Source organism: Toxotes jaculatrix, chromosome 24, assembly GCF_017976425.1.
Source record: "Toxotes jaculatrix isolate fToxJac2 chromosome 24, fToxJac2.pri, whole genome shotgun sequence".
NCBI lineage: Eukaryota > Metazoa > Chordata > Actinopteri > Toxotidae > Toxotes > Toxotes jaculatrix.
The window spans coordinates 7,548,228-7,574,579 of record NC_054417.1 but is presented as its reverse complement, the minus strand read 5'-3'; the positions used below and the strand labels follow the sequence as shown (position 1 = coordinate 7,574,579).

Sequence of the window (26,352 nt, the reverse complement as noted above, 5' to 3'; positions counted from 1 at the left end):
CACTACACTACACTACACTACTCTACACTACACTACACTACACTACACTACACTACAATTCATTTACTACTAATTACCTCCTGGGATGGAGTTCAGGCGCCATCTGTTGTCCACACCTCATAAAAACCTGAAAATCTCCACAAGCATTAATGAACATTAACAGCAGATGAACTTTAAAAACATTGATATTGACACCATGTAAGAAGGGGAAAAAATACAATAGTCTGTATATACTTGTTTGTTTCTGTAACACCTCTTGTACCTCCCTCTTGTTTATTGTAGAATACAATAAACTGTAGAATACAAACATAAACAGATTATGAGCAGACTCTTCATCCAACCTGGATACACAGTGAAAGACTGCTATTTTGGTTGACTGAGTCAAACTAAACTACAACAATGGAGTTTTTTGCATGATCAAATGATCACTTTTTATAGATAAAATATTTTCCTGTCCAAAAACATCTTTACAACAACAATTTTAACCTACAAACTGCACTCCGGGGAGATAAGCTAAAGAAATCAAAGAGATTTGGTTGATTCATCATTTTAGGTCACAAGACTTGAAAGGATGAATTCTCTGAGTACAATAAGTTAATGATAAAACATGAGCTGACTTGATTAAACTGCTGTTTCCCACCTCCAGCACCATCGTCACATACATTCAAATGTTTAAATTACACTTAAATTACCTTTAACTTCAATTTACCTGCCTTCAATATATGTACAGATTCTAATTACATATAATACACTGTTTTTGATGTTAGTACTGTACATCAAATGATTGATTATTAATTTAAAAATGTATAAATCACACAAAAATAGTAGTCAAATGTGCACACAGGGTATAACACACACAGATGTGTTGGAAAAATCAATTAGTTTGAGGCAGACAGGATTTGGCCGACATGCTGGCAAATACTAGCATTTAGTCTTTGACATCAGAGAGGAGAAAAACATTTTATATTATTTTTGATATTAGTTCTTTTGCTGGGAAGGACCCAAGAAAAAGCTGCAATGATACGACACCACAGGAGGCCATGATGTTTTAACACTGCAGTCTTGTGCCACTAGAGTGCAGTAGTCATCCACTTCATCCAAAGTGTGACTCCTTAGACAGATTTCAATTCTGATTTGCATGGAGTTCTTCTCACTTCGCCCATATTTTACAATAAATTAGACATCCAGCAGGTCTATAAATCCTCTGCTTCTCATGATAATCTCACCAAAGTTCGGCACATCGTCGGCTCCACTTGTCCTGGGCTGCTGAACAAACATCCCAACTCAGACCCTGATGATGCTGATGGAGGAGGAGGCTCTGTGGAGCTGAAAAAAGGAACAAGTGCATTAACACATGAGTCATAAGGACAAAGAGGCAGAGGGTCACATACATGAACATGATTCATAAAGTGTGTGGGTCCAGTTCACATGCAAAGCCACGTGCCTTAATGCACTCCACATATAATGGCCGTCAATCAATAACCCATTAAACTCATGTGTGACAGCACAATGCGTCCCTGTGGATTCATGTTTTTTGGCTGAAAAACATTAGAAATAAGAAATTGTGACTTTGGGGAGGGTGATGAGACACTCCTTGTTATCAAGGCAACCAGACATAAAATGACTCATGTTTAGCACATTGTGTTTTGTTGTTGCCTTCAACTCGTCTCTGCCCTGCGGCGACTTGTGCCAATACAACAAGTTCTTGTTAGATTTTTGCCAAAAACATTTTTAATCAGCATGCAGCCTCACCACACAGCTTTGAGCAGTCCACAGGGAACTTTCAAGATATTTCAAATCTGATTTTTTTTACTACCATCTTCAATTATCACAGCAGCCAAACAGAGCTTTGTTTTAAATTCAAGCAGAAAACCCAACACGCAGTTTTCAAATAGGCGAACATTGCTGTGCTGCTTGGTGCTCTAACTCCTCTCATCTTCACTTGTATCTGGAAACAGATTTACCTTGTCAGACTGCTCACTTCTACTGAACATGTCAGTCAATAGATACACAGCAACAACCCAGCAAGCTGTTTCCAGCCTGGTTGTTTTATATTTAGCCATGATGGCAGCAGCTCTGGTTGCTAGGAGATCTCTGATGCAGCTACAAAGGCTCTTCAGACAGTACAAAATATTCCTGGCAACCAAGAATGATCATGCATTATAGAGTAGCACTGCAACAAAATGGAGAAGGATGAGAGGGAGAAGTTTTCTGAGCAAAGGTTGGAGGTTGGTGGAGAAATGAGGAGTGACTCACCCTGTTGCTTCGTACGGCTCCATTGTGGTAGATGGGCGAGCTGCCGGCTGAAGCATTGTAGTAGGAGGAAGTGGCGCGGACCAGCGGCCTCTTGGCTTTCTCCTTGGTGCCGTTGGAGTCGTTGTCTTTGATGATGTCGTACTGTCTGCAGAAGAGGGCGATGACGGCTGGAGGGGACAATCACATGGAGAACAGGAGAGTGAAGAAAGTCAAACACAGACATAACGACCACGAAGAGACACAAAACAACAACAACAAAAAAACATGCAAAACAACCACAGAGATGTCTCTTTGAATCTGTGGCTCTTGTGCAGGAGGAGGTGGTGGGGGGGGGGGGGGGGGGGGGGGGTTGCCTTTTACATGCAGAGTCTACACACAGTCAAGCAGACCCATCCACACGCCCACGCACACATCCAGCCTGACCTGCCCACAGCAGCAGCACAGTGGTGATAATGAGCAGCTCTCCTGTCTGTAAGTGAGGAGTCATACCCAGACCCTCCATCGCTGGTTCATCTGAGAACAAATGAAGATTCAGCACTGTCAGATATTATTAATGAGGAACAAAAAAAATGTCAATGAAATGTACATTTACCTGTGTGTAATGACTGCAGTAAATTATATGGGAAAATGTCAAAAATACATTTATAACTTGTTTTCTGAAAAAGACAAGAGTGTGCCTTTTCTTTGTGTGTCTGTGTGTTTATTTGTGTTTATTTACGGTGGTCCAGGACTCCGGCTGGATAATGGTCACTTCTCTCCAGGGTCCTGAAGTGGACGGCGCGGCTGGGTTGGCTGTCACCGTGCGGCCCGACGGACTGCACCTAAACCCATAAAAGCAGAGAGCAGAAAGTACCACACAGCTTCAGTATTTTTAAGGAAATACTGAAGCCAAGATGGAGCCATATCATCAGACTACACTCAAAACATTGGGTGCATTCCCGGCCTGTCATTAACGGAGGACGACATTATGTAACGGTGAGAAGAAACTGGCTTGCAAGGGTGTATTTAGCGAGTAAATGGTGGTTTGGTTCAGAGCCAGGATCCTGAGTGATCACTGGAGGACGAACGGTACCGTAAATGCAGAAGCAGAGTGAGAGCTATAACAGAGAGAACTCAGATTTGAAAGTTTAAATCCATTCAAGATGACGTTTGATGGTGTGTTTCTCTATGAAACAGAACACTGAGTTATATCTAGCAGCTACAGCAGAGTTTGGAAACAGGAAGTAAAGGAGAGAAATCCATCACAGATCACCACTGTCTCCACCTACACACTGAACCACACTGAGGTTGGAAGCAGCAAGTTTTCTGTGGAGGTTGCTGCAAGTCACTTTAGGAAAATAACTCTCCTCAGCAGCAGAGTGGGTACAACACAAAAGTTGACTAAAACATTTCATTACAAGACCTTGAATTAGTCTAAAAGTATCCAAAAGACTTTTTGTATCGGAGAGCTGCACATTTGATCAGAGCCCTAATCTGTTCCCATGGGGAAATTGTCTTTTGCCCTCTACAGGGAGGTCAGAGGTCAAATTCCAGCCCACCGGTGCTGGTGAGGCTTCAGTGCTTTGCTCAATGACACTTCTGCAGGACATCTGCTGCTTATTTAACCAAGTCCTCCAGCTCTGAAGGACAATTTGCGTCGGTCTATTAAGCTATAATGGATTATAAAAAGTTTAATAGTGTCATGATAATAGAGTCACTTTAGATACCCCTCCTTCAGAGAGTAGCTGGCTTTGGGCTGGCTTTTGATTTAAGCACTGAGCTTTAATAACTAATAGATGTGCCATAAATAAAGTGCATGTTAATTATACACTGAGAGGAGGTTAATAAAAGTAAGAGTTCATTTCTAAAATGCTATTTATTATCGATGAAGTTCTAAAGCTGCCCTGCAGATATCTGCATTTCATTTACTGATTTCTTTTTGCACATTTTTACAAGTTTGACAAAACACAGCTCAAGTCCACACTCTCTGTATGTGCTCTCCAAGATAAAGCTGCAACCATGTAGATGTATAAGTATTTATAGTTCAATCCATGAGTTATGGACAGGGACTGAATATTATTTCTTTGGACTGCTGGACACTAGGATCATTATCAGTGCCTTACAAAGACAGTGGTATCGTCTCTCTGAGTCCTTGATCAAACCGAGAGAACAAAGGAAAAGGTTTTCTGAGCAGACATAACACAGTCACAGATAACCACAAACTGGACGCACTGAGGCTGAAGACACATAAAAGAGTGTGTGCACATCTCACCTGGACACTGTAATGGGTGTCCTCGTCCAGGTCCCAAAGCACACACCAGCGGCTGGACGTGTTCACCTCTCGGATGGAGCGCTGCATCAGGCCGTCCGGCCTCTGGAAATGAGACGTGCAAATACATGAAGAGACATGAAGGAAATCCGCAGCCATCTCTTTTGTTTTTGTGACATTGAGATGTAGAAGTATTAACAAATGCATGGGAAGAACTCCATTAATCCTCACCAACTGTTTCCCCCCCGCCCTCACTGGATTAAAGCCGACTATCCAGCCAATGGCATTAAGTCTGCTTTAGAATGAGACACAACTTTCCCAGAAAGTAAATGTGGCTATAAAGCAATAAAGGAGGAGGAAAAGTCAATAAATAGGAGGCTGGCAGGACACTTGAGGCTTCCAGATGTCTGAATCAGAGAAACAGCAGAGTCAGAGTGGTGTCTCCTGCTCCTCTGACAGCCCTGAGAGCAGCAGGTCAGCAAGGAAAGTTTTACTGGGGAGAAAGAAAATGTATCTTTTCAGGGGTTTAAAGGCTTGTTGATCGGTGCCAGTGATTCTATGGATATTTTGCAAGAACCTCAGATTTTGGAACTAAAACTCTGAATCCAACAAATTCTAACAAAACTCTGCACACTCCATCATTCAGGCAAAAAGGCATCTGACAGCATGTGACTTTACTGTCACATCCCAGTCCTCCCACACAGTGACTACTACAGGATGAAACTGAATACTACGGAAAGTTACTAAATACATGATCAGATTTATTTCAACTGATTTTAACTCTAAAAATCAAAGGGCTTTGCTGCATTATATGCATATTTCCACTCATTATGGATCTAACACGCCCCACTCAGAGGTTAGGACAGATTGTAAATTGCCTGAGAGGGACATAAATTTGATGCAATGAATTGTATTGAGAGAATTAAATGATTATACGACGGTCCAAGACCAAGTGTGGAGGGAATTTATTTATCAAATGAAAGGTTTTGCAGGGAGCTCTGTTTCCGTGGCTGTAAAAGAAAAGATTGTCTGGTTGTGGATCAGCTGAGACAAACCGACGCCTCAGATACTTTTTTTTAAAAAGCACAGAAGAGGCGCGATGTGATGCTCAGGGTAACCTCAGCAAAACGTTTCTTCTGTGATGACCGACCATGGCGTCTACAGGTGCAGCTGCCAAACCTCGGTTTTTCAACTACTTTTAGGTCAAGAAATAAATCAGCAGCCTCATGCATCTCAGTGAGAGGGGCGGCAGGAACAAATCTCGCCTCTGTTGTTGTCATGCACTGACAATTTTCTCCTAGTAGCAGGCTGAGAAACCTCAAAGCACGCCTACAGTTTACAACAGACACTGTCTGCAAACCCAGCTCGGATTCATTTCATCAGCGTCCACCCACGTACGCACATTAATCATCAATTAACCTTGTGTTTGTGATAGTTTGGGATTTATGAATCGGAATAATGATTATTGGGAGTTTCGGAGATGTAACCTGAAATTGGGTTACTTCCTCTGTGTGTGTGTGTGTGTGAGTGTCTGTGTGTGTGTGAGTGCTGTTGCATAATGTGTGAATCTCAGCAGCCGGCGCTTTGGGATTTGGAACAACTTCAGATGAGTGAGGCAACTCTTTGTCTGAGCAGATTCACTCGTCCTGTTTCTCCTTCACAAAGAGGAGGCTCAGCTTGTTACTGAAAGATACTGTATATGAAATAATCCCCTGAAAAGCCGCCTGTATGTGGATTCAAATCACATACAGCTAAAGCTCGACACTGAACCGCTGCTGCTTGTTTTTAAATGAACTGGCTTCTAAGAAAAAAAACCCTGAAGATATACTTGATTGACAGAAGCATAATTTCATGTAACTGCATTTCATTTTTTGATCTTTTGTTCATTTTCACCTTTATCAACAACAGCTTTTGAAAAGAGCTCAACCTTCTGCATGGATACCCTCTCTGCAGCAGCATCTACCTGCTCCCATTACCTCCCTTATTAATATTTGAGTAAGGTTTTTTCAGAAGTGCTTTCTGAGATTAGCAGGAGATGTTTTACATCCCTCTGTTTTCTGGAAAATGCCACTAAGTCGATGGACTCTGAGTCAGACGTGAGGCGATTTTAAAAGTGGACAAAAAAAAAAAGAAAACAAAAAAACACAACAGTTGTTTGGCATTGCCGCCGCTGTGGATGTTCCTCCTGTGAGACGAGTCCCGGCCAAATCATTTCCACTAATGGAGACAACTCCCACTCAGAGCTCAGCTAATGTCTGATTCTCCTTTTCGCCAAACTGTGGGTGGTAAAAACTGATTAGAATGAGCCGAGCTGAGTTTGCAGCCTGCAGTTTCTAGAGATGTGAGACGAACAAAACGTGGCGATGCACGAGCAGAATTAATGTGAAATGTCTTTTACAGTGATGCAGCCAGGGACACTTGTACTCCAGGGGGCACTTTGGCAGTCCTGCAGTTGCTTGGGGACACTTGGAGAGACTGCAGAGCAGCTCAGCTAATTAGGACGAAATATGAATTACCTTTTCATTAGGAAACAAATACAGAGTGAGCTGTAACACCTGTGCTGCAAATGAGAGCGAGAGAAAAACACTAATCAGGCCAGTTAATTCAACTATAGGAAAATATTATATAATTAAAAGTGTTTAAAAATATCGGAGCCACAACACAATGTTCATTTACTTAGTAGTTATATTTCAATTCAGCTATTTCATTACCTGTGCCTGTATGCTTTTTTCTTGCTGATTGGATACTTAGAAAGTTACACGCCTTCTTTTGGCTGGAAACTTTTCTAATCAGGAGATTTGTTTTTTCTTTTCTTTTTTTTTTTTTTTTACATTATTGCTTCAAGTACCTACGTCAAACAGCAGCCAGGCTTGACATTCACAAGCTTTTCAAGTTAAATGTTTATGAGCACACTGCACTGGCATTTCCAGACTTTTTTCTTTTTTTTTTTTTTTTTAGGAGACACATTCAACCCCTCATGAGGGAAAGTGTCTTAGAGCAGAATGCTGACTGTCTACTGGCCTCGAGAATGACACAGCGTTTTAAAAACCCCTGTAGACAACAGCAGAACAAAAAAAAAAAAAAAGAAGAGAAGAAGAGTCCACTCCTCTGGAAATGAAGACGGATCACAAAAAAAAAAAAAATACATGATTCATCTTTGAAAAAGCTGTTTTCTGGCCCAGAACGTGGCAGCAAGCCAAGTTTTCTGGGCATTTGGTTCATAATTTATATCCTTTCAATTTGTATCCCTGCAAAATTAATTGGCCTTCAACCAAATGAGAGCTCGGAGGGAGAAAAGGTTAGATCAGGGTAAATTTGACGTGAGGCTGATTGACTGAGTTTAATGGGAAGCCTGAGAAATTGTTTTTCAAGCTTTTTGAGGATTAAACCAATTAGGAAAAATCCATTTTTGAGCTCAATTGCTTTATTCACTGTCACACACACACACACACACACACAGTGATGATACAGGGCTACTGTACTTTACCTGCTGTGAGATGGCGTATCCAATGACAGTATCTCCCTGAGGGACGTTCCAGGTCACCATGGCCGAGTGCGCCCTCAGCTGGGTCACCGATACATTCACCGGGGCTGCTGGCACAGCTGTTAACACACATACACATACACATTAATATATTAGATGTGAGGGACAGTTGGGAAGGCTTGTGTGCAGAGCATCCTCGTCCTGCTGCAACAAAGAAAAAAAGCTAAATCAGAAAAGGAGACGAATTGAAAAACATAACACCCAATTCAGCCAAAAGTATATGGACACCTGAATGTTACAATCACGATCACAGCTTCTGAGCCCAAACTCTACTGCACTTCCAGGAAATACACTAAAAGGCCAAATGTATGTGGACACGCCAACATTACACCAATATATGATTGGTGAGCATCCGCTCATATTCACTGGCTAATGCACAAATATCCCCCAGTTCTTACAGTGTCTTCAACTCCAGCTGGATGTCCTGAATTAAAAAAAAAAAAAAAACATCCACACAGATACTCCATCATGCCCACGTGTTTTTTGGTGAGTGTGAGTTTCTATCAGCGCCTGTCCAAGTGTCCTTGAGCAAGATGGTGGTCTCCTCTGTCATTGTGATTCGTGGCGGATTAAAGTGTCAGCTAAATGGCTAAGATGTAAATGTATGATCACGTGCAAAGTATGAGAAACACACATACACACTCAGACAGTGCTCACACACTCCAGGGCTCATATTAATAACTCTCTGGGGGCAGGTTAAAAGTGATGGGAAACCTGAAGTGCTCACCAAGAGAGTGGGAGATTTTTTTTCTAACACTAAATCATCTGCAAAAGCTGCGACCTCTACGGAAGGCAAAGGAAAAAGAAGGTAAATAAGAGAGAAAACTTGTTCTTTACCTTTATTTTTATGAGGTATACAGGAAGAATTAGGAGGGAAGGAAAGGAGGAAACAGGGATGGAGGGAAATAAAACAAAAGGAAAAAAGAGATACAGAAAGAGAAAGAGGGGAGCTGGGAGACATAACCCCCTTCAACACAGTTGAAACATCTGGAGGAAAGAAAGAGGGAAACAAGCAAAGAGTGTGAAAGAAAAGAGACATGAAAGAAAGAGGTAGAAAAAGCTGAAGTGACACAGAAAGACACAGAGACAGAAAGACGGCACAAAAGAAAGCCATAAAAGGAAAACAGAAACAAAGACAATGCAATAAAAAAAAGAAAGACACATAACACAAATTAAAGAGACAAACAAAAACAAAATGAGACAAAACGACTGAATGAAATACAGAAAAACAAAACACAGAAAGACACACATAGAGACAGAAAAAGCACAAAAGACAATGGCAAGAAAGACCAAATGAGACATGAAGACATAAAACCCGGAAAGGAAAGGAAGAGCGACAGAAACGAGCAGCATCCTTCAGCTCAGCGCTGATGATATAACATCTAATGGAATCAAAAACTGGGTTTTAACTGCGAGTCAGGAACTATTGAGTTCAGCTCATCCTCTCCAACTTCTTCTTTTTTAGCGCAGGACGAGAATAGCACTCCACATTTCTCATCAATTTCTCTGGCTGCAGAGAGCAATTAATACGTGCCCACTGGAGGAGCATGTGCATGTCCTTTTGTGTGTTTGTGTGTCTTCTGTGTGCACAAGTCAACACAAACAGCAAAGATGCTGATTTCTTTGCAAAAACAAATCTGACTGATATGTTTTAACTTATTTTATTGCTTTTTATTATTTTACTTTAACACAGCATTGTAGCTTTGTTTAATTTTCCATGAAGTACTTCTGTATGCCACCTTGTTTGCAGCAGGGACAACCAAACAGTATCACCTCTCCTTTACCTTAAAAAAAAAAACAACAAAGAAAACTGCTCATTTTCTGGCCGGTGGAGGAGACGGCAGCACTGACACCAACTCTCCCAATATTTGGTGACAGACTGTAAAAAAAAAAAATTCAGTCCAATTCCAAAGCGAAAGCATCCAGTCAGGCTCTGTGGAGTATGACCGTGAATGTCAAGCTCTATCTCAGGCTAACAAGCTAACCACAGCTCATTATGCAAGCCAGACTTCCCCCGCTCCCTGCAGGACACGCCGGCCCGCCTGCCAGAGCTGCTCCACAGTCATTAAAGGAAAGATCCACACACTTTCTTTAACACTCATGCAACAGGACCTGTGACAATCTGTGATAGTGAGCGAGTTGGTTTGTCCGCTTCAGTTTGGGACTTCCTGACTTCCTACATTTCCCAGAATGCCCTCTGACAGCTCACAGGGAAGGATTATGAGCCTGTTGAATCCAGTGTGTGGAGGTGGAGTGAATGAAGCAGCATAGCGAAAGCAAGGAGGTGGGAGTTTTTTTTTTTTTTTTTGCAGTTGAGAAAAAGCAGCATTTGTGTCTCAACCCAACCTGTCCTGTGGCTGCAATGCATTCTGGTCTATTTCCTGATCCCGTGGGCGTAAAAATTGGCCACTGCTCTCTGATAAATTCCTGCCTGTGTAATTACTGAAGGTCTGAGCTAAATGGCGCCTGTAGAAAGAAGCTCCTGCTCTTTGATTCAGAGGACCTGACTTGAAACCGGATGTTTGTGGCTACATTTTTCCTTTTTTCAATCGTTTTCTGAGATTCATCTCTGCTCCAGTACATGGCCACCCAAACATTACACCTATATGTTCCTGATAAATACATTATTCTACAACAAAAGGCATTAACCTGCTGCAATAACAGCCTCCTCTTAACATACCTAGTTGTGTCAATTTGCATCTAAATCTCCCTCTGAATATAAATTTCATAATCCTTTCATGCAGGCTAATGTATAGACTGTGGAGCTGAAGTACCATGAACAGCAAGAACTCAGACCCCGTGATGAACTCACTCCTGTAAACACGGTTTATTCTAACAAACAACAGAACTTAGACATTTAAGTTAAATTGTTTAGAAAGAAAACAAAGGAGGAGTTCCCTGTAGATCCCAGTTTTTTTTCTTGTTGCAGACTGACCGACTGAATTTGCCGCTACTCTCCTCCACTTACTGAAAGCAGACTGTTTCTACCAAAACTGGCACACAGTTTTAGTCTCTGACAGCCAGAGGGACACTGCCTGACCCATCCGCCATGATCTCAGGGAGGTGTTCAGCAAGAATCTCGCCATCTCCTTGCTGCCTCATCGTTCACACAACTGCACCATTGACCTACTTCCTGGAGCTCCACTACCATCAAAACCACAACCTGTCTCACCCTGAAAGAGATGCTATGGAGAAAAACATTAGTGGGTCGTTGGCTGCAGGTATAATCTGTCCATCTTCTCTTCCTCTTGATGCTGGTTTCTTCTTTGTTGCTAAGAAAGATAAGACGCTCTGTCCATGTCTGGATTTCTGTGGGCTAAATAATACAACTATCAAGAACAAATATCCTCTGCCTCTGCTTACATCCGCTTTTTAACCTCAGGGTTCTGTTTCTGGTCTGCACATCTCAACACAAGCCAGAAATTCGCTTTGATTTCTGTCGGAACTAACGTTTCGTGAGGCCTGGATCGCCGTCTATGTTCCGGCTCATCCCAGAGGAGCTGGATGAGGCTGAGGTCAGGGCTCTGTGCAGGCCTGTCAAGTTCTTCCACACCAAGCACGGGAAGCCAGTTATGTATGTGCAGGACTTTATCTATCCACATTCATGTGTCTACATACTTTTGGCCATATAGCGTTATACAGAGGGAATTGAATAGACATGCAGACATTCAGAAAACAAACATATGTACATATAATTAAAGACATGCACATAAATCCCGTCCTCCACCTACACAAACACACTCCACAGACAGAAGCACACTGAAAACCATGTTCCCTCGTCTCTGCCAATGACAGCAAAGATTCCCCCAAACTCCCATCATGTTACGGCTGCTAAATCCCAACCGCTTTCATCTGCCAGGGCTGCAATGGAGTGTGCACACAGTGAATAGACTTCTGCAATTACATTATACACACCAGAAGAAGAGATGAGAGGGGAGGCTTAGATAGAGTCAGGAAGACAGAGGAAAAGAGATGGAGATGAGGGGGAGAAACAGTGGAGAGGGAGAGAGAGAGAGAGAGACAAGGATGAAAGACGACAGGAATATGACAGAGCGAGGGATGAATGGAAAAAAAAGATGAAGAGAATGAGAAGAGAGAGCAATTATCTCGGGCAGATATCAAGAGATGGCGAGTGGATTTTCAGTCTTTTGGTTTTGAGAGAGAAGACAGACGAAGGGCAAAGTGAGACGGATGGACAGTGAGGGAGGAAAAAAAAGATCAATGATGGAGGGAGTGGTAAAAAAAGCGAGAGATGGAAGGAGGGTGGAAGAAAAACAGGGAGTAGGAGAAGGAGTAGAATGTGGATATTGATTAAATGATGAAATACAGCAGTTCAGGTGGATGTAAAGGCGCACACACACACACATGTCCTTGTTTGTCCTTCATGTTTGAGCCCAGTTTGTGCAATTTATTTATTTATGCTTATTCATAATTTTTTAAAAACACCTCATAATGTTTTCAGCCACTTTTCAGATCTATAACTGTTTCAAAATAAGCCAAATTTGGGCTTCTAAGGTTTTTTTTAAACATTTACGATAAATATGAACTTCGTACATACACAGGCAATAAACACACAAGACACTGACATAAACATAACATATCTAGACTTCATCCATCCATCTTCACCCAAGCTATAACCATAAAAGGGCTCAGTTATTCTATAACTCATATATCACATGTATGCTGATTAAGGTTTTTAATATGACTGTCCATAAATTTGATTTTATATTTCCAAAAATGTGCCTGTTGTTCCCTTAGCAGCAAACAAATATTCATCCATCCATCACCAAGCAACAGGAGAAGTCTATTAGCTACCAGGTAACAAGACGTCTGCATTAACAGAAATGGTATGTGCTGCAGCTGCTCAGTGCAATATGTGAGGCCACAGCAGTAGAGAAATGCTGTGTTAGCATGCTCACTTTTATTTATTAGCACTAAACACAAAGTGTAGGAAGATAATGCTTAAAAAATACATGTTTTCCAGTCTCATCGAAACTGACCAACAAACAGACACAACTTGTTCTAAATAATAATCAGAATCAGAAGCTGTGTGAGGTTATAAATGCTCCTTAGTAAATATTCTATTATTGAATTAAATCTTTCATAAATTAAATAATACAAAACATTAGGTATTTAAAAAATCCAGTGACATTTTTGAGAATTGATTTATCTTATTTTATCTTGTTATGAGCTGTACACAGAAGAACCTTCACCAGGAACAGGTGGACTGGTCTCCAGAGGGTGTCATCTTAATCATACTAAAATTATAACTCTGAGACGAAGAGGGGAACGGCCAGGATGTGTTTGCCTTTGAGGATTTCCTCCTATTTCAGTCATTAGTTTATTCTCTGAAGTTCAGAAACACACACACACACATACATGCAGTGGTTTGATTTTTCCACACAACACCCTGTTCATTTCTTGTACAACGAGACGACAAAAGCTTCATAGCAAACGTACGTTTCATTGTCAAATCCAAGAATGCGTCTCTCTGCAGCCCCTAGCAACACTACAATGACGGAGCCAGCACCAGAACAACAACAAAAACAAGCCGTTGTTTACAGTCGTTGTTGACATCGTTCCTCCTGGAGTAGAGTAGCCTGTGACGTACGACTTGAGCCGGACAGCCGACTGTAAATCACAGCAAAGAAATGGTTTGCTGATAGACTCAGACAGCCTAATCTGGCTAATGGCTACCTTCCCCTCTCTGTGGCGGATGGGTGTCTGTGTAAGTGTGTGTGTGTGTGTGTGTGTGTGTGCGCTCGAGATACAGCAACAACCTGTGCATGCTGATTAAGATGCAGTATGTTCATGGACGGATTGTAAAACAATAAGCCCCTGGGCACCGGCATGTAAACGACCCCACGCTACATCGGAGCAAGACCCCACAGACTGACACACACACACACACACAACAACATTCCCTTTGTAGTCATTTTCACCTCATAGCGGCCGTTTTGTGCGTCTCTTTGAAGTTGCTTGATTCTTTCTAGTTGCTTTGTGTCTCTGTGTCATTTGATTGACTCTCTAATGAGGAATATTAGCACAGGGCCCCGGACCCGTCACGTTCAGGTAAAACCTGACATGATAAGCTTTTAAATTCTTGCGTAACTTTCTGTGAGTCAGCTGAAAGTTGCTAATCATATTTTCTGATTAATGACCACATTATGCAACTGCATTTTAGAACCGCAGCCAAATGTCAGCAATTAGATGAGAATTTTAATTTGCTCTCCGGCCGCAAAAAAAGTTGAGTCACGTCCCACAAGAACACATCAAACCGAGCTCTGCGGGAATCTTTGAGCAGCAAAATGACAGCGGTGCTGCAAAACCGAAATAACCCAGGTGGAGGAGACACACAGGAGCCATTTAAATCGTCAGGTTGCCGGAGAAAATCTCAGAGAGCAAAGAGAATAAATAACGACAATCAACAATGAGCAGACAGCCGTGATGCGAGGCTGAGCGGAGCAGGGCAGAGGAGCCTTCCCTGCATGAATAAAGCAGCACTTTGCCCTGCTCCTTTTCAATAAAGACCTCCTGTGGCCACAGTTGGTGCATTTTTATGATCCCTACATGCTGCAAATGTTCAGCTTCCTTCTTTGAGCCACTCTCCAAAAGGCTGGAAATGCTTATCGTCTCATCCCCGTATGGGAGCAGTGAGATGCAACCTAAAAACACAACCAGAGTCCAACCAGATCTTAGTACTGTCTGGAGAAACTTTGTCTCCTTGAGTGTCCAAATTCATGGTCCAATCCTCATCCATGGCACACATGGACAGCAGCTGTAGTCACAGTATGATAACAGGGACTGTAGCAATGTAGTACAAGGTGGAAAGTTGAATATGAACCAGAACACTACAAATCCAGCCAGGGGCCCTCATGTCCTGTCTCTCCACAATCTTTGCATCCAATAAAGACACATAAACTCCCCTCAAATATCCACTGACAACTGAGCAAACTCCACCTGCTGAAGAAGATGGTGTGGTACAGTCAAAAGCTCCCCAACAGCTACTCAATGGTCCTCGTGGTGAGATTCCACACAGCGTCCAGAGTCCATCGAGTACAACTCAAAAGCACAACTTTCAAAATCAATCACAACCCCGCAGGAATTTCAATGTCAGCACAGCAAACATCATTTCATCTGCGATGAGCTCCAGCCCAGGGTGGAGTCAAAACATTCAGAATGTGGAAAAGCTAAGATTCGGTTTTGTCCTGCAGGGATTTCAGAGGCAAACAGGCTTCATCAAGCAGAGCGAGCTCTGACCTGACCCCAAGTTGGAAGGAAGCTATTTCCAAGTTACTAGATTATAAAATAAAAAGTTTTATAAGCAGAATAGCACACAGAGCTTTTTATTAGCTGAAATCAGAACCTGAAGCAATGATCAGGTGGATTCAGTAATGCTACCTGTCGCATTGAATTCATGAGACAATCTTTAAAAATCAGATATAACTGCATCTCAACTGCTGTTTGCATCAGTATGTTTGTCCTGTGGTTACACTGGCAACAATTTCTACCGATTTATATTTCAACTAAAGCTAATATTGAAGGAGAAAATTATTTTTTTTTCTCCAGCTGTTTTTCATGAATGGAAATCCTTCTTTAACCCAGAGGCAAAGAGCAGCAGGATGCAGCGTGGTTGATGAGCTCCTGTAAAGACGAGATGTTTATGTGGTGAGCGGAGAGGGTGAAGGCCATGTGGGGAAATAAAAAATGCACACTTCATTGGCCATATCAATACAAAGCCTCGTAAACACAGATCAGCTGCCTCTTGGTATCCAGCCAGGGAGAAGCACGTAGATTTGGATTCATTTGCCAAAGGCTGCTTTACATAAAACTGTGTAAAGGTACAGAGAGCAGGAATCTAACCAGAGGTTCGGATGATTTACGTGCCAGTGCATTCCCACTACAGCTAATTAAACAGGCCAGAGAGTGAGCAAGAGATTGCTTTGAAATTCTAATCCCCTGATAGACATTCAATTAAGGCTCTGACAGTTTTATAACAGCTGTTTGTCTAGTTGAAATATAAGGGGTAAATAGTGCAATAGCACCTCCCCACTCACTTCAAATCACACAGACGTGCACACGAAGCAATACGTTAATGTAAAGCTGTGCTGCTGTCATGTACTTAACGCTCCGCATGATGAAAAAATAGGCTCCATTTGAGAGACAGACCTGCCCTTTGTTGTATAAGATGATCATTTTACAAGGCAAGTACCCTCTTAACTCAGCGTGGCATCAACTCTTAAATATTTCGAGGGTTTTTAAGCCACTTAACATCCAGTTTTCTCTTTTTGTTTGTTAAAATAATCTGATTCCACGCTGTCCGACAGAATCACATATTCTCTGTTATCTTATTCTAACTCCTCATTGAAGCCACGTGATGTTTACCCTGAGTGAAATATTCAAACCCAAGACTGTTTTTTATGGCTTTTCATTGCTGTGTCTCTAATCCTTTTACACCAGGCATATTCAGTGTCTTTAGAGACTTTTGAATCTACACTAGAATTCAAAATGAAGCTCAGTGGGGTTGAATAATGTGTGGCTGCACAGCATGAGGTCTTGTACTGACTCGACCACCAGCAGGTGAAGGGGTTTAACTGAACCAATGCAGAGGAGGAGATGCAGATAGAAAGAGACAGCTGCACTGAGAACATGGACAATGAAAGAGAATATTGTCCTTTTTTTTGTCCAAAACAGAGTATGATTATCGTCATTTTCTCATATTCATGCTGTGAGATTTCCCCAGATCTTGTTAAAAAAAAAAGGAATACGCTAAAACTAAAAGAAAAAATGTCCAGCAGCTTCCTGCTTGCAGTGTAAAAACATAAAATAATATATAATTTCCTAATTATATATAATTTCCTCCATTTATGTCCAAAATCCAGTCTGAACACTTCTCTTTTAAATGGGAATTTCTCAAAAATTTGGTAAAAAAAAAAAGAAAAGAAAAAAAAAATCCTGCTTGAAGAAAAAGAGCAACCACCTTGAGCTGATGCTCACCTCAGAAACACCTGAGAGATCACCTGCCAGGACTGATTCCTGTTCAATTTATCATTCCAACAACACTATTTCTTAATTTAACTTTGATGCAAGATTATTAGATTTATATTAAACGCAGACACACTAACTTAGAAACGGGAAATCTGGGGCAGAGAGACTCACTTGCTCCGACCATTCCCGGTGTTTGCCAGCAGGCCAGAAGCAACAGCAGCAGCCCGAGGTCCAGGTGAGGAGACGCGGTCATAACCTTCTCTGTCTTCGCGCACACACCTCTGGCTCTTCAGCACCTTCTACTCTTCCTTTCCACCCCCCCCCGAACTCCCCTGCGTTTTACTGGAAGTTTCCCCACAGGGTCACCGCTGTTTCCTCATCACCCTTCATCTTCACCTTCTTTTAACGCAGGCACAATTTCCGAACCTGCACCGCACTGTTTTTTTATTTCCAACTTGCACAAAGTAGGTCAGTAGGTGTGCAGCTGCGAATTCAAATGGCCTCTGCTGAGTGGAGATGAAGCGACATTTCTCAGCCCCTTCGCCTGGGTCTCAAACGCGCGGCGGAGCCCGCATAATCCCGCAGTCCGGAGAAGCTAACAGGTAGTTCGACCCTCTCCGCCACTTGTCTCCTGCTCTGCGCGTGTCTTGCGGGCTCAGCTTTGCGTCAAATGTCAGCTGGAGGCGGCGTTTCAGCACCGCGGACAGCGCTCAGGCGGTTCGGCTGTCATCTCAGCCAAGAAGAGGAAGGAAAAGGGGTTTAAATAAATAAAAAAATGTAGATATATAAATAAATAAAAGAAGACAATAGGGTTATATTTAAGCAAGCGAGGAGGCTTGAGGCGCAGGAGCGCAAAGGTGGTCTGTCTCATCCAGAGGACGAAAGGCTGGTTTAATCTGACAGGTTATAGGAAAAGCCCGGAGGATCAGAAAATGTCTCTTGTCTGCAGGAGCTTCGGCGGTAACTCCTCCGGCCAACACACACACACACCCATACACACACAGACACACACGCACAAATCAAACACACACATAAACACGGCACGGCTGCACGGTGCTTCCCTCAGCACCGACACTGACGTTACAAATCCTGTCACAACACAGAGGATGGAGGATGAGGAGGAGGGAGGGAGAGGGTGAGAGGAGGGGGGGATGCGCGTCTCATCACTGAATCACCGGCATGTTGTCAGTGATCAACTGTTGATTATGTTATCAGGTTACAAAGATTATATTCATAAGCTGTAATGAATGGATTTTCTTACTGGTTATTAAAATGATTTACCAAAGCTTTACTGAGCAATAAGCCATCGATAACAGCAACTTTTGGGTTGCCAGGTTGTGGAAAATCTCCCTCCAGGTCCGCTTTGCTCGTCTTTTTTTTTTCTTTTTTCTTTTAGGTCTAGAACAAAAGAGCTAAAAAGACAAACGTGTCATGCTGGAGGAGGATTTTCCACAACCTGGCAACCCAAAACACAAATAAAGTGACACAAGACAAAACATCACCACAAACTACTCAACTATAAGACATAAGCTAAATCAATATGTGGGAGTCTGTGGGTTGATCCACCACTTTGAAACTATTGTATGGATTACCATGACATTTCGTACAGACATTCATGCTCCCCAGACGAGTGTGATGATCCCCTTGACCTTTCATGTAGCGCCACCAGAACATAAACACTATCTCTTCTTCGGTGAAATCTCAGCATCTCAGCAATCATCATGACATTTCATTTTGTCCAGTACTTTGGTTTTAAAAACCTTAATTTAAGAAGGTCTGTCGAGAGACATTTTCTCTTTTACTAGAGGAACCTGACCAATAGAGTTAACGCACTGCATGACTGTATAGCATGTCAACAGAAGCCAGAGATGCATAAAGCAGAGATCTTGATTTATATTTATCATAAAACATGTTATGAAAGTAAAGACTGATCACTTCATCTACAGCTTGAACTCTTAAAATGAAGACTGATATCATGGAACCTGTTATCAGATCAACCATAGTGTCTTTATCTTTCTTAAAATGTTTGATATGAATACTTCTGAGAGGCCTGAAGAGATGAAACAATAACAACTGTTTTTTTTCTTCTGTCTCAGCCTGTTATTCACATCGTGACCCTCAAACTGTATTTCTTCAGCCTCTTGAAAGGGTCTCGACCCCCAGGTTGGGAACAACTACCCATAGGAGACATAAATAATCTGCATTTACACCACTATCAATCCGTCTCTGCTCTCTTGTTGCCACTGAAATATTACAAGCCTAAAACTGTAATTGGGGAAAAAGCAGCAGTTAAACTGCTCGTTATATTTCTTCTGTGATATTAACCTGAACACTCAGTCATAGTAACCATGCAGCTGTAAAACAGAGGCTAAAGCATATTGACCTTGGCTTGTAAAATCTTCTCAGTAAACAAAAGACATGTCTCCAAGACCTTTGGCAAAGTCTTTTCTAAGGTGTAAACTGGTATTTGTCCCAGAGACTGTGTGGTGTCAGGGTAAAAGACCTGTTTAATAAAGCTCTGTGACAGTTTTCACCCATCATTAATCTTGGGCTGAAGCTTTCGATTTGTTTTAACTTTTTTTTTTTGTTTGCACTCTGCTCCAGTTATTCTGAAGCAAAGTCACACAGTTTGACAACTCTGACATTTAATATTGATCGCAGATCAAAGGCAGTTCAAGTTTTTGGTATTGATTTTCTGTGATCAAATGGGAAGCAAACTGTCTTCACACAAAGGGGTGAAAGCAAGATTTGTTTTTTCTTTATGTTAAAAGTACACTTGTCCTCATTTAGAGCTGCATGGTGGTCTAAACTTTATTACTGCCAGAGATTTATGCAAAATGTGCACAGATCGATGTCAATCAAGCCACAGCTTTGGAACACTGCTGCCTATTATACATCGCAACAAAAAGCAAAATACTTCTTCTCAGATTCATTTTTTTTTTTTTTTTTTTTTGCATAATCTTCCTCAAGTTGGCTCTCCACCCCGCCATAATTTGTTTTAATTGTCTGCAGCTGTGAGGAGCTTCTCCTGCAGGCTCAGATCTCAAGCTGGTTTTAGTTTGCATACACACTTTTTTTTTTTTTCCTTTTTGAGTACTTACATAATTTTGCCACATTTCCAAAGTGTTTTCCACACTCACTACTGTACTCTTTAAACCTGCTTGGAATTAATATGGAAGTATGGAACAGGGACAAAGACTGTGTAATATTTTAAAATTATTATTTACAAAAGTTTGTGCTCAGAAGTTTTCATCTTTTATAGTCTATGGACATTAAGAAAAGGACTGAATTGTACCACTGTCTTTGTTTAAAATATTCTAATAATAACAAAGCAGTTAGTAAGTTTTACAGCTTTGCTTGAAAATCTATGGGGTCACGGATGTATGAAATAAAATAAATTATCCAGGCACAGAACCTGTGTTTCTCTTGTTGACAGGAGTCAGCAGAGATAGTTCAGACATCTGCTCAGGATGCCTCCAGGACGCCTCCCTGTGGCAGTTATTTTGAGCAACTGGGAGGCAAGGAAGATCAAGAACATGCTGGAGGGTTTAAATATCCCATCTGGTCTGGGCACGCCACAGGATCCCCTTGCAAAAGCTGAATCATCGACTGAAGAGGGGGCCGAGAGGAGGCAACTGAGTTGAGGATAAAGGGTTTACAGTTTTCAGGTGGATCTACAAACTGTGCAACAGACACATAACTTGTAATGCTTTCTTTTAAATAACTTCTGCAGGAGCTACACTATGATTGAATCAGATGTGCAAAATATATGAATGGATGGAAAACAAACTGTCTTGATGTCTTTAACATCTACTGACTTGCCAGCAGCCCAACGGTTTTCCACTCCAGATTTTGCACATGTTAAAATTCCCACTCCTACCAAGAAAATTCTGTTGAAAACTGAGATGATTAGCACTAAAACATCAGCTTATTACAGCTGTAGTTGCTTTGTTGTTAAAATTCCACTTTACTGCTATGCTTGACGAGCTGTGTTTTCCCCCTGATCCCAGGAGGACGTGCCGGCAAAAAAAAAACAACAAAATTTCACTTCCTTGTTTATTGCAGTATGCAAATGTGTTTCTGCTGTAAAAAGAAAAAGCCCTTAAGACACGATGCAGAGTAAAAGGATTAAGGGCGCGTCTGCTTTGAATAACACACAATGTAGGATAAATGAATGATGGGAACTTCTTTGACTAATTTTAAGCTGACATTTTTGTTTGAACTCATTTTTCTGGGGTTTATTTCTCACTAATAAAGCTCTAGATGTCAAATAGAACTTAATTATCGTATTTTTGAATTGATTTCAGTCACTGAATACGCTTTTCATGCCGTATTTGATCGTGTTTGCAGGTTTTGTTAATCTGTTCTGAGCTCAAGATCTGATAATGACTGTACTGATAATTAATTAATTGATTTTAATGTCTGTAACTGATTATTGGCAGAGTTTACCTGTGGAAGTTTACAGTCCTGCTCAAGTCTCACAACCGGATCTCAACATACTACTGAATACATACACCACAAACCGCTTACTGAAGATGACGCCTGTTAACTTTACTAACATCTCAGTGTACCGACTCCATCCACCAAGGGGAGCTAGCAGCCTGCAGAACATTATTTGTCCTTTGGCAATTCCAAGATTATGAGTCAACCAAATGAGGCTGGTTCTACAGAGGCTGAACCACATCACTGTTATGACTGTCAGCAAAAACAGGCCGTAAGTCAGAAGAAATGGATTTAAAAGGCAAAAGGACAAAGTAATCGTCCGGGGACTGAGCTGCCGTGTGAGTGTTAACTGCAGCTAGAGACAAAACATTTCACACCCAATCCATTTCAACAACAAGGCAACAGACAGATGGACTAAAAACACCAAATCTAAACGACAGAGGCAACAACATGGCGGCAATTCACAGGATAAGAATCACAAAATTCTGCTCAATGTTTTTAACTTTCTTAAATATTAGAGCACTAATAAAACTAATAAAGACGCTAAAATATAATAAAAAAGAAGCAATTTGTCACTTTTCTGCTCACTGCTCATGAACAACCTCGGTCTGAAATACATAAGTGAAAGACGAAGCAACACAGAGTCACACAGCTGACAGATAAAAGGTTACACTGCCATCCCAGTACATTAACATGAATTATGAGTGTTTACATTTGTTTTTTCAATACGACACAACATTTAACAAACATTATGGGCCAACCTGAAACAGCTCTTTTTTAAAAATGCATTAAAATTAAATATGTTCCTGTTAAAAACACTAGGCTGAGGGGCTCAGTCTAATGTTTTACAGCTGAGTGGTTTATGTTAACAGAATCCCTCACAGATGTGAATGCAAATTAAAACACATAATGAAAAATTATGGCAAGAATTACAAATCACCCATGCTCCCTGCTGGGGTTTGGCAGTTTAATTCACAATGTTTTAATCAAAAGACTGTCCTGATGTGACTTTTGCTTCTTGATTAGTCTCATATTTTCGTACTTATGTATTTAAATTGGGTCACTTGTACATTTTTTTCCCTGTATTTCACACTTCTATGCAGCCAGCACAGATCAGAACCTGCCCACATGAAAACCGCTGGATCTTTAATTGAGGGGAAAGAAAAATGCTTGAAATAACAAGGCCTAATTTATTTATTTTTTATTCTTTGCTAATGATGGAAACCAGCCATGCATGGGCTAAGTGAGCAGCTCCACATATGGTGCTACAGCCATGAGGAATGTCAGTTTTAGTAAGCAGCAAATCCACTGTGTGCCCACATCCATCCTGCAGGACAGACTATGCTTTAAAAAAATCAGGATGAATCAAAGAAATAAAAAAAAGGGGGGGTTGCTGGTTTGATGCCTGTTCAAAATACTCTGATCTACAAAAAGTCTGAGTCACTGTCCATGACTTCAGCCTTTCATTAACAGTCCGATATAATTTCATACAGACATGAGCTCTAAATGGCTCGGCCTCATCCTGATTCACCGAAACATCTGTTTCAGTTTTCTCTCAGCGACTCCTCTACGGTTTCTCCTGTGTTGTCTGTGATTTAGACACATTTTCTTTTGGGTTTATTCTGGGAGCTGATTCAACAACAAAAACTGAGGTTTCAGACAGTTACGAGGATGAGACATCACCGTCCCTCCTGTCCTGTTTAATGCCCAATGTTCTCAAAGAAAAAAAAAAAAAAAAACAACACCCAGGCCCAAAGAAAGTCTCCTGAACTATGCAGAGATTTTGCTCTAGTGGTCACAGTCGTGATTGCAGGTCACATGATCCTTTGTAAACAAATTCTATATTCATTATTTCTCACCAAAACACCCTCTGTGTATTCTTAGACCAAAGAAACTGTCAGATGCATTTCCATCATCACAATGCACTTAGACCAGCATGACCTGGCTGTGTTAGAGCAGCCTAAGAACACTATTCCCCAACTTACTGCTGCTTATGTGGGTGAGCAGAGACCCAAATATTCCCCGTCGCTTGCTCTAACTATGTTGTGCTCTATGGTTTCAGAGGGAAAACTGGTTTGTGTGGACCCCAGTGGTCCCAGGTTATATAGGTCTTGGCTGCAGACTGCCTACTCTCTCTGATGGCGTGTCTCCCTTCTGTTGTGGCCGCTTGAACCAGGTCATAACATTTTTAGGGTGTTTCCCCTCACCCCCGCATGCTTTTCGGCGCATTTGGTCCTCACAAGAATAGAACAAGACCACGCAAGCCCTTTGCATACAGTATACAGACACTCAGACACACACCCTCATGCAAACAGTGACACTTCCAGTATATTCAGGGCATCAAGGTTTCAGTCCGACTGACACCCAGGGGAACTTGTGTCCTTTGTCAAAGCAACTGGTTCTGCCACACTGGCAGCTTCAGCTAGGAGGCAGCCAGAGAGTGTGTGTGCATGTGTGTATGTGTGTGTGTGTAGATGGGAGACAGTATGAAAGAGGGGAGGGGAGGGGGGAAGAGAAAGAAAGAGAAATCACTGTATATATGGGCAGGACAAGACGTATCAGCACTTAATCAGTCATCTTGAAAAAGGCGTATTTTCCCAGCAGGCACTGCAGCCAAAAAAATGATTGCTTCATATCGGAAACCTCCACATTCACTCAAAAAGCCAACGAGTTCAAACTCCCCTTAACATTATTAATTTGAAGCTGTTGAGTAGCACAAAACCTGGGATCATTCTGGCCAATAACAGCCTTTTATTAACTTGACTTTTATTACAACTGAATAGTATTTTCATCTATTACGCCTTTCACATTTCAGTGGGAGGATGGGAACTAAAACTGAGTAATTATTGAGGCTACTCGAGGCCCCCGAGGTCGTCTCGAGCGTTCGTGTCTTACGGGCCCTCTAACTTTGCTAGCGTCAGAAACTGTCCTTCTGAGGTTCAGTGATGTTCCTCCATGTGTGCGCGAGTGTGTCTCATCTCCAGCCTCTGGCACGGTCAGGTCCGATTTCTATCACTGCACTCTTTGGACGGGCTAAGAAACTGGTTTGCGCCGCTTCTGCAAAACACCAGTCATCCATTTCTTCTTCTATCCATTCATCCATTCAGGTATGGTCTCATTCATTCATCTATACACCCATCTGTCTGTCGATTTATCTATCACGAGTCGTCTGTGCTGCAAATCATCTCCATCCCAGATGTGTATTCTTGCGCTGCCTGCCCTGCAGTTACCGTACCCATAATCCCCTGGCTCATATCATTACAGTTCAGCACATGGTTGCCTTGCTCATCATCCTCATCTGATTTCACAGCTGTATGTGCCCCGCATCTTAACATGTCAGATCTCATCGGATGGTTTGAGTCTAAATCCTATCGGGATTGTTCTAGGGGAGCCCACGTGTCGATGCGTTGTGTTGATTAAAATAGATTTCCGTCATATAGTATTTGTTGTGACTCAACACCACAATGGTCTGGCCTGTGTTGCCACCAAGGTAATCCTCAGACTGAAGCAGACACCCTCTGGAAGAGCTGAACAAGTCAAGGCTTTAATGTAAACTGCAGCAGGCCCATTAGCATAAATTACAAACTGGAGCTGAGAATCATCCTGATGTTCTGACAAGAAACTGCAAATAGGAACAGTCTGAGTTCAGGTCTGCAGTTTCCAGATGTCACCTTTAAAACAGCAACCTCATGGTATAATTTAAAGCCACCAACGTGCAAGGTTGCAGCCTTGGTTTGTGATATGCCAAAGACTTTTCAAATGTGTGCTGTCCTCAGGAACCTCAGATCTACATTTACACTGGAGATAAGAGAGGGTTCTCCCTCTTATTTCTTAAGACAGTTATCCTTTCACAAAGCTCCATCTCTAACTTGACACTCAGCAGCTCACTGCAAAGGACTCCACGCCAACTTGAACAGATTTCGTGACACAAAACGAGGTTTGTATTGTGTATTTCATTTTGAAATGGCACAAAATACCAGATTAAAATGCCAGTTATCACCTAAAACATTTAGTGCTCCATTACTTTTTTTAAATGATCACCTAGTTATTCACCAAGTTTGACATGACTATTGTGTGTTTTGACAGTATATGTAGCCTGATGTTAGATATTTTTTCCTGGAAAGGCTATACATTTAGATGATGAGAAAAGATTAGGATCCACAAAAAGGGTGAGGATTTAGTAACGATCAAATATTGAAAAATAAAACATAAGGATTATCTTTTTTTTTTTTTTTTTTAGATCAAATCTAAGAACAGGCCCGCTTGGATCCAACCACTGCAGATTACATTATTTCCCTTTAAAATATTGTCGAGTCAGGCTGTTCCTGCATTTTGTCACGGGGGTCGGGGTTTCACTAAAGAGGATACTCATTTAAATAAATTAGACAGAAAGTGATCTGCAGTGTCAGAGTCGAGATAAGACTTTCTGAAAGTTTAAACTAATTTTCAAATGTTCTTTCTTGACTTTTATTGGACCCATTTTGTTCTTTTTTTTATCTCCAAAGGAAATGGAGGTAAATATTTAATTTATCCCCCTTCAGAAGACAGCTTGTTGGATTAATCTGGGAAATACAGCTTCCCTCTATGACTAAGTGTTGTCTCCTCATCAATCTGTAATATGTTGTCCCCCTGTGTGAGACAAACTAAACTAAACTCAAACTAAACTTCCTCCCAAACAAATGTTATTGCAAGTTGTATCTTGCATCTGCATCTACGTGGTACAGTATCTTGTTGGGGTTTTTTTTTGTACACTAACAAAGCAAGAACATAGTGTTTGTGCCCAGAGGAGTTAGACACAGTCAAAGTTCCTCATCAAACGGAAGTTTATTCATCAATGGTTTTTGCCAGGAGGCAGTGTATACCCATTACTGGC

At 41.5% G+C, this 26,352-nt stretch overlaps 1 protein-coding gene across 1 annotated transcript; it reads right to left on the bottom strand.

Annotated features, from left to right (window-relative positions):
- Nucleotides 1–1,284: 1,284 nt before the first annotated feature.
- LOC121178120 (fibronectin type III domain-containing protein 4-like) lies at nucleotides 1,285–17,292 on the bottom strand. The gene is made up of 7 exons (XM_041032644.1): nucleotides 17,208–17,292; nucleotides 7,992–8,107; nucleotides 4,508–4,609; nucleotides 2,975–3,077; nucleotides 2,680–2,769; nucleotides 2,257–2,423; nucleotides 1,285–1,326 (listed from the first exon to the last, which is right to left on the bottom strand). Exons 1-7 carry the CDS (start codon nucleotides 17,287–17,289, stop codon nucleotides 1,285–1,287), a joined length of 702 nt encoding a protein of 233 aa, XP_040888578.1. The 5' UTR covers nucleotides 17,290–17,292.
- Between the last annotated feature and the right edge of the window lie 9,060 nt (nucleotides 17,293–26,352).

Bases quoted from the DNA above. Each gene is read 5' to 3' on its own strand.
- LOC121178120 (XM_041032644.1), bottom strand. From the start codon at position 17,289: ATGACCGCGTCTCCTCACCTGGACCTCGGGCTGCTGCTGTTGCTTCTG. The intron at 8,108-17,207 runs GTGAGTCTCTCT...GTGTGTTAACAG, and splicing joins ACCGGGAATGGTCGGAGCAA to CTGTGCCAGCAGCCCCGGTG. The intron at 2,770-2,974 runs GTAAATAAACAC...ATTTGTTCTCAG, and splicing joins AGCCGGAGTCCTGGACCACC to ATGAACCAGCGATGGAGGGT.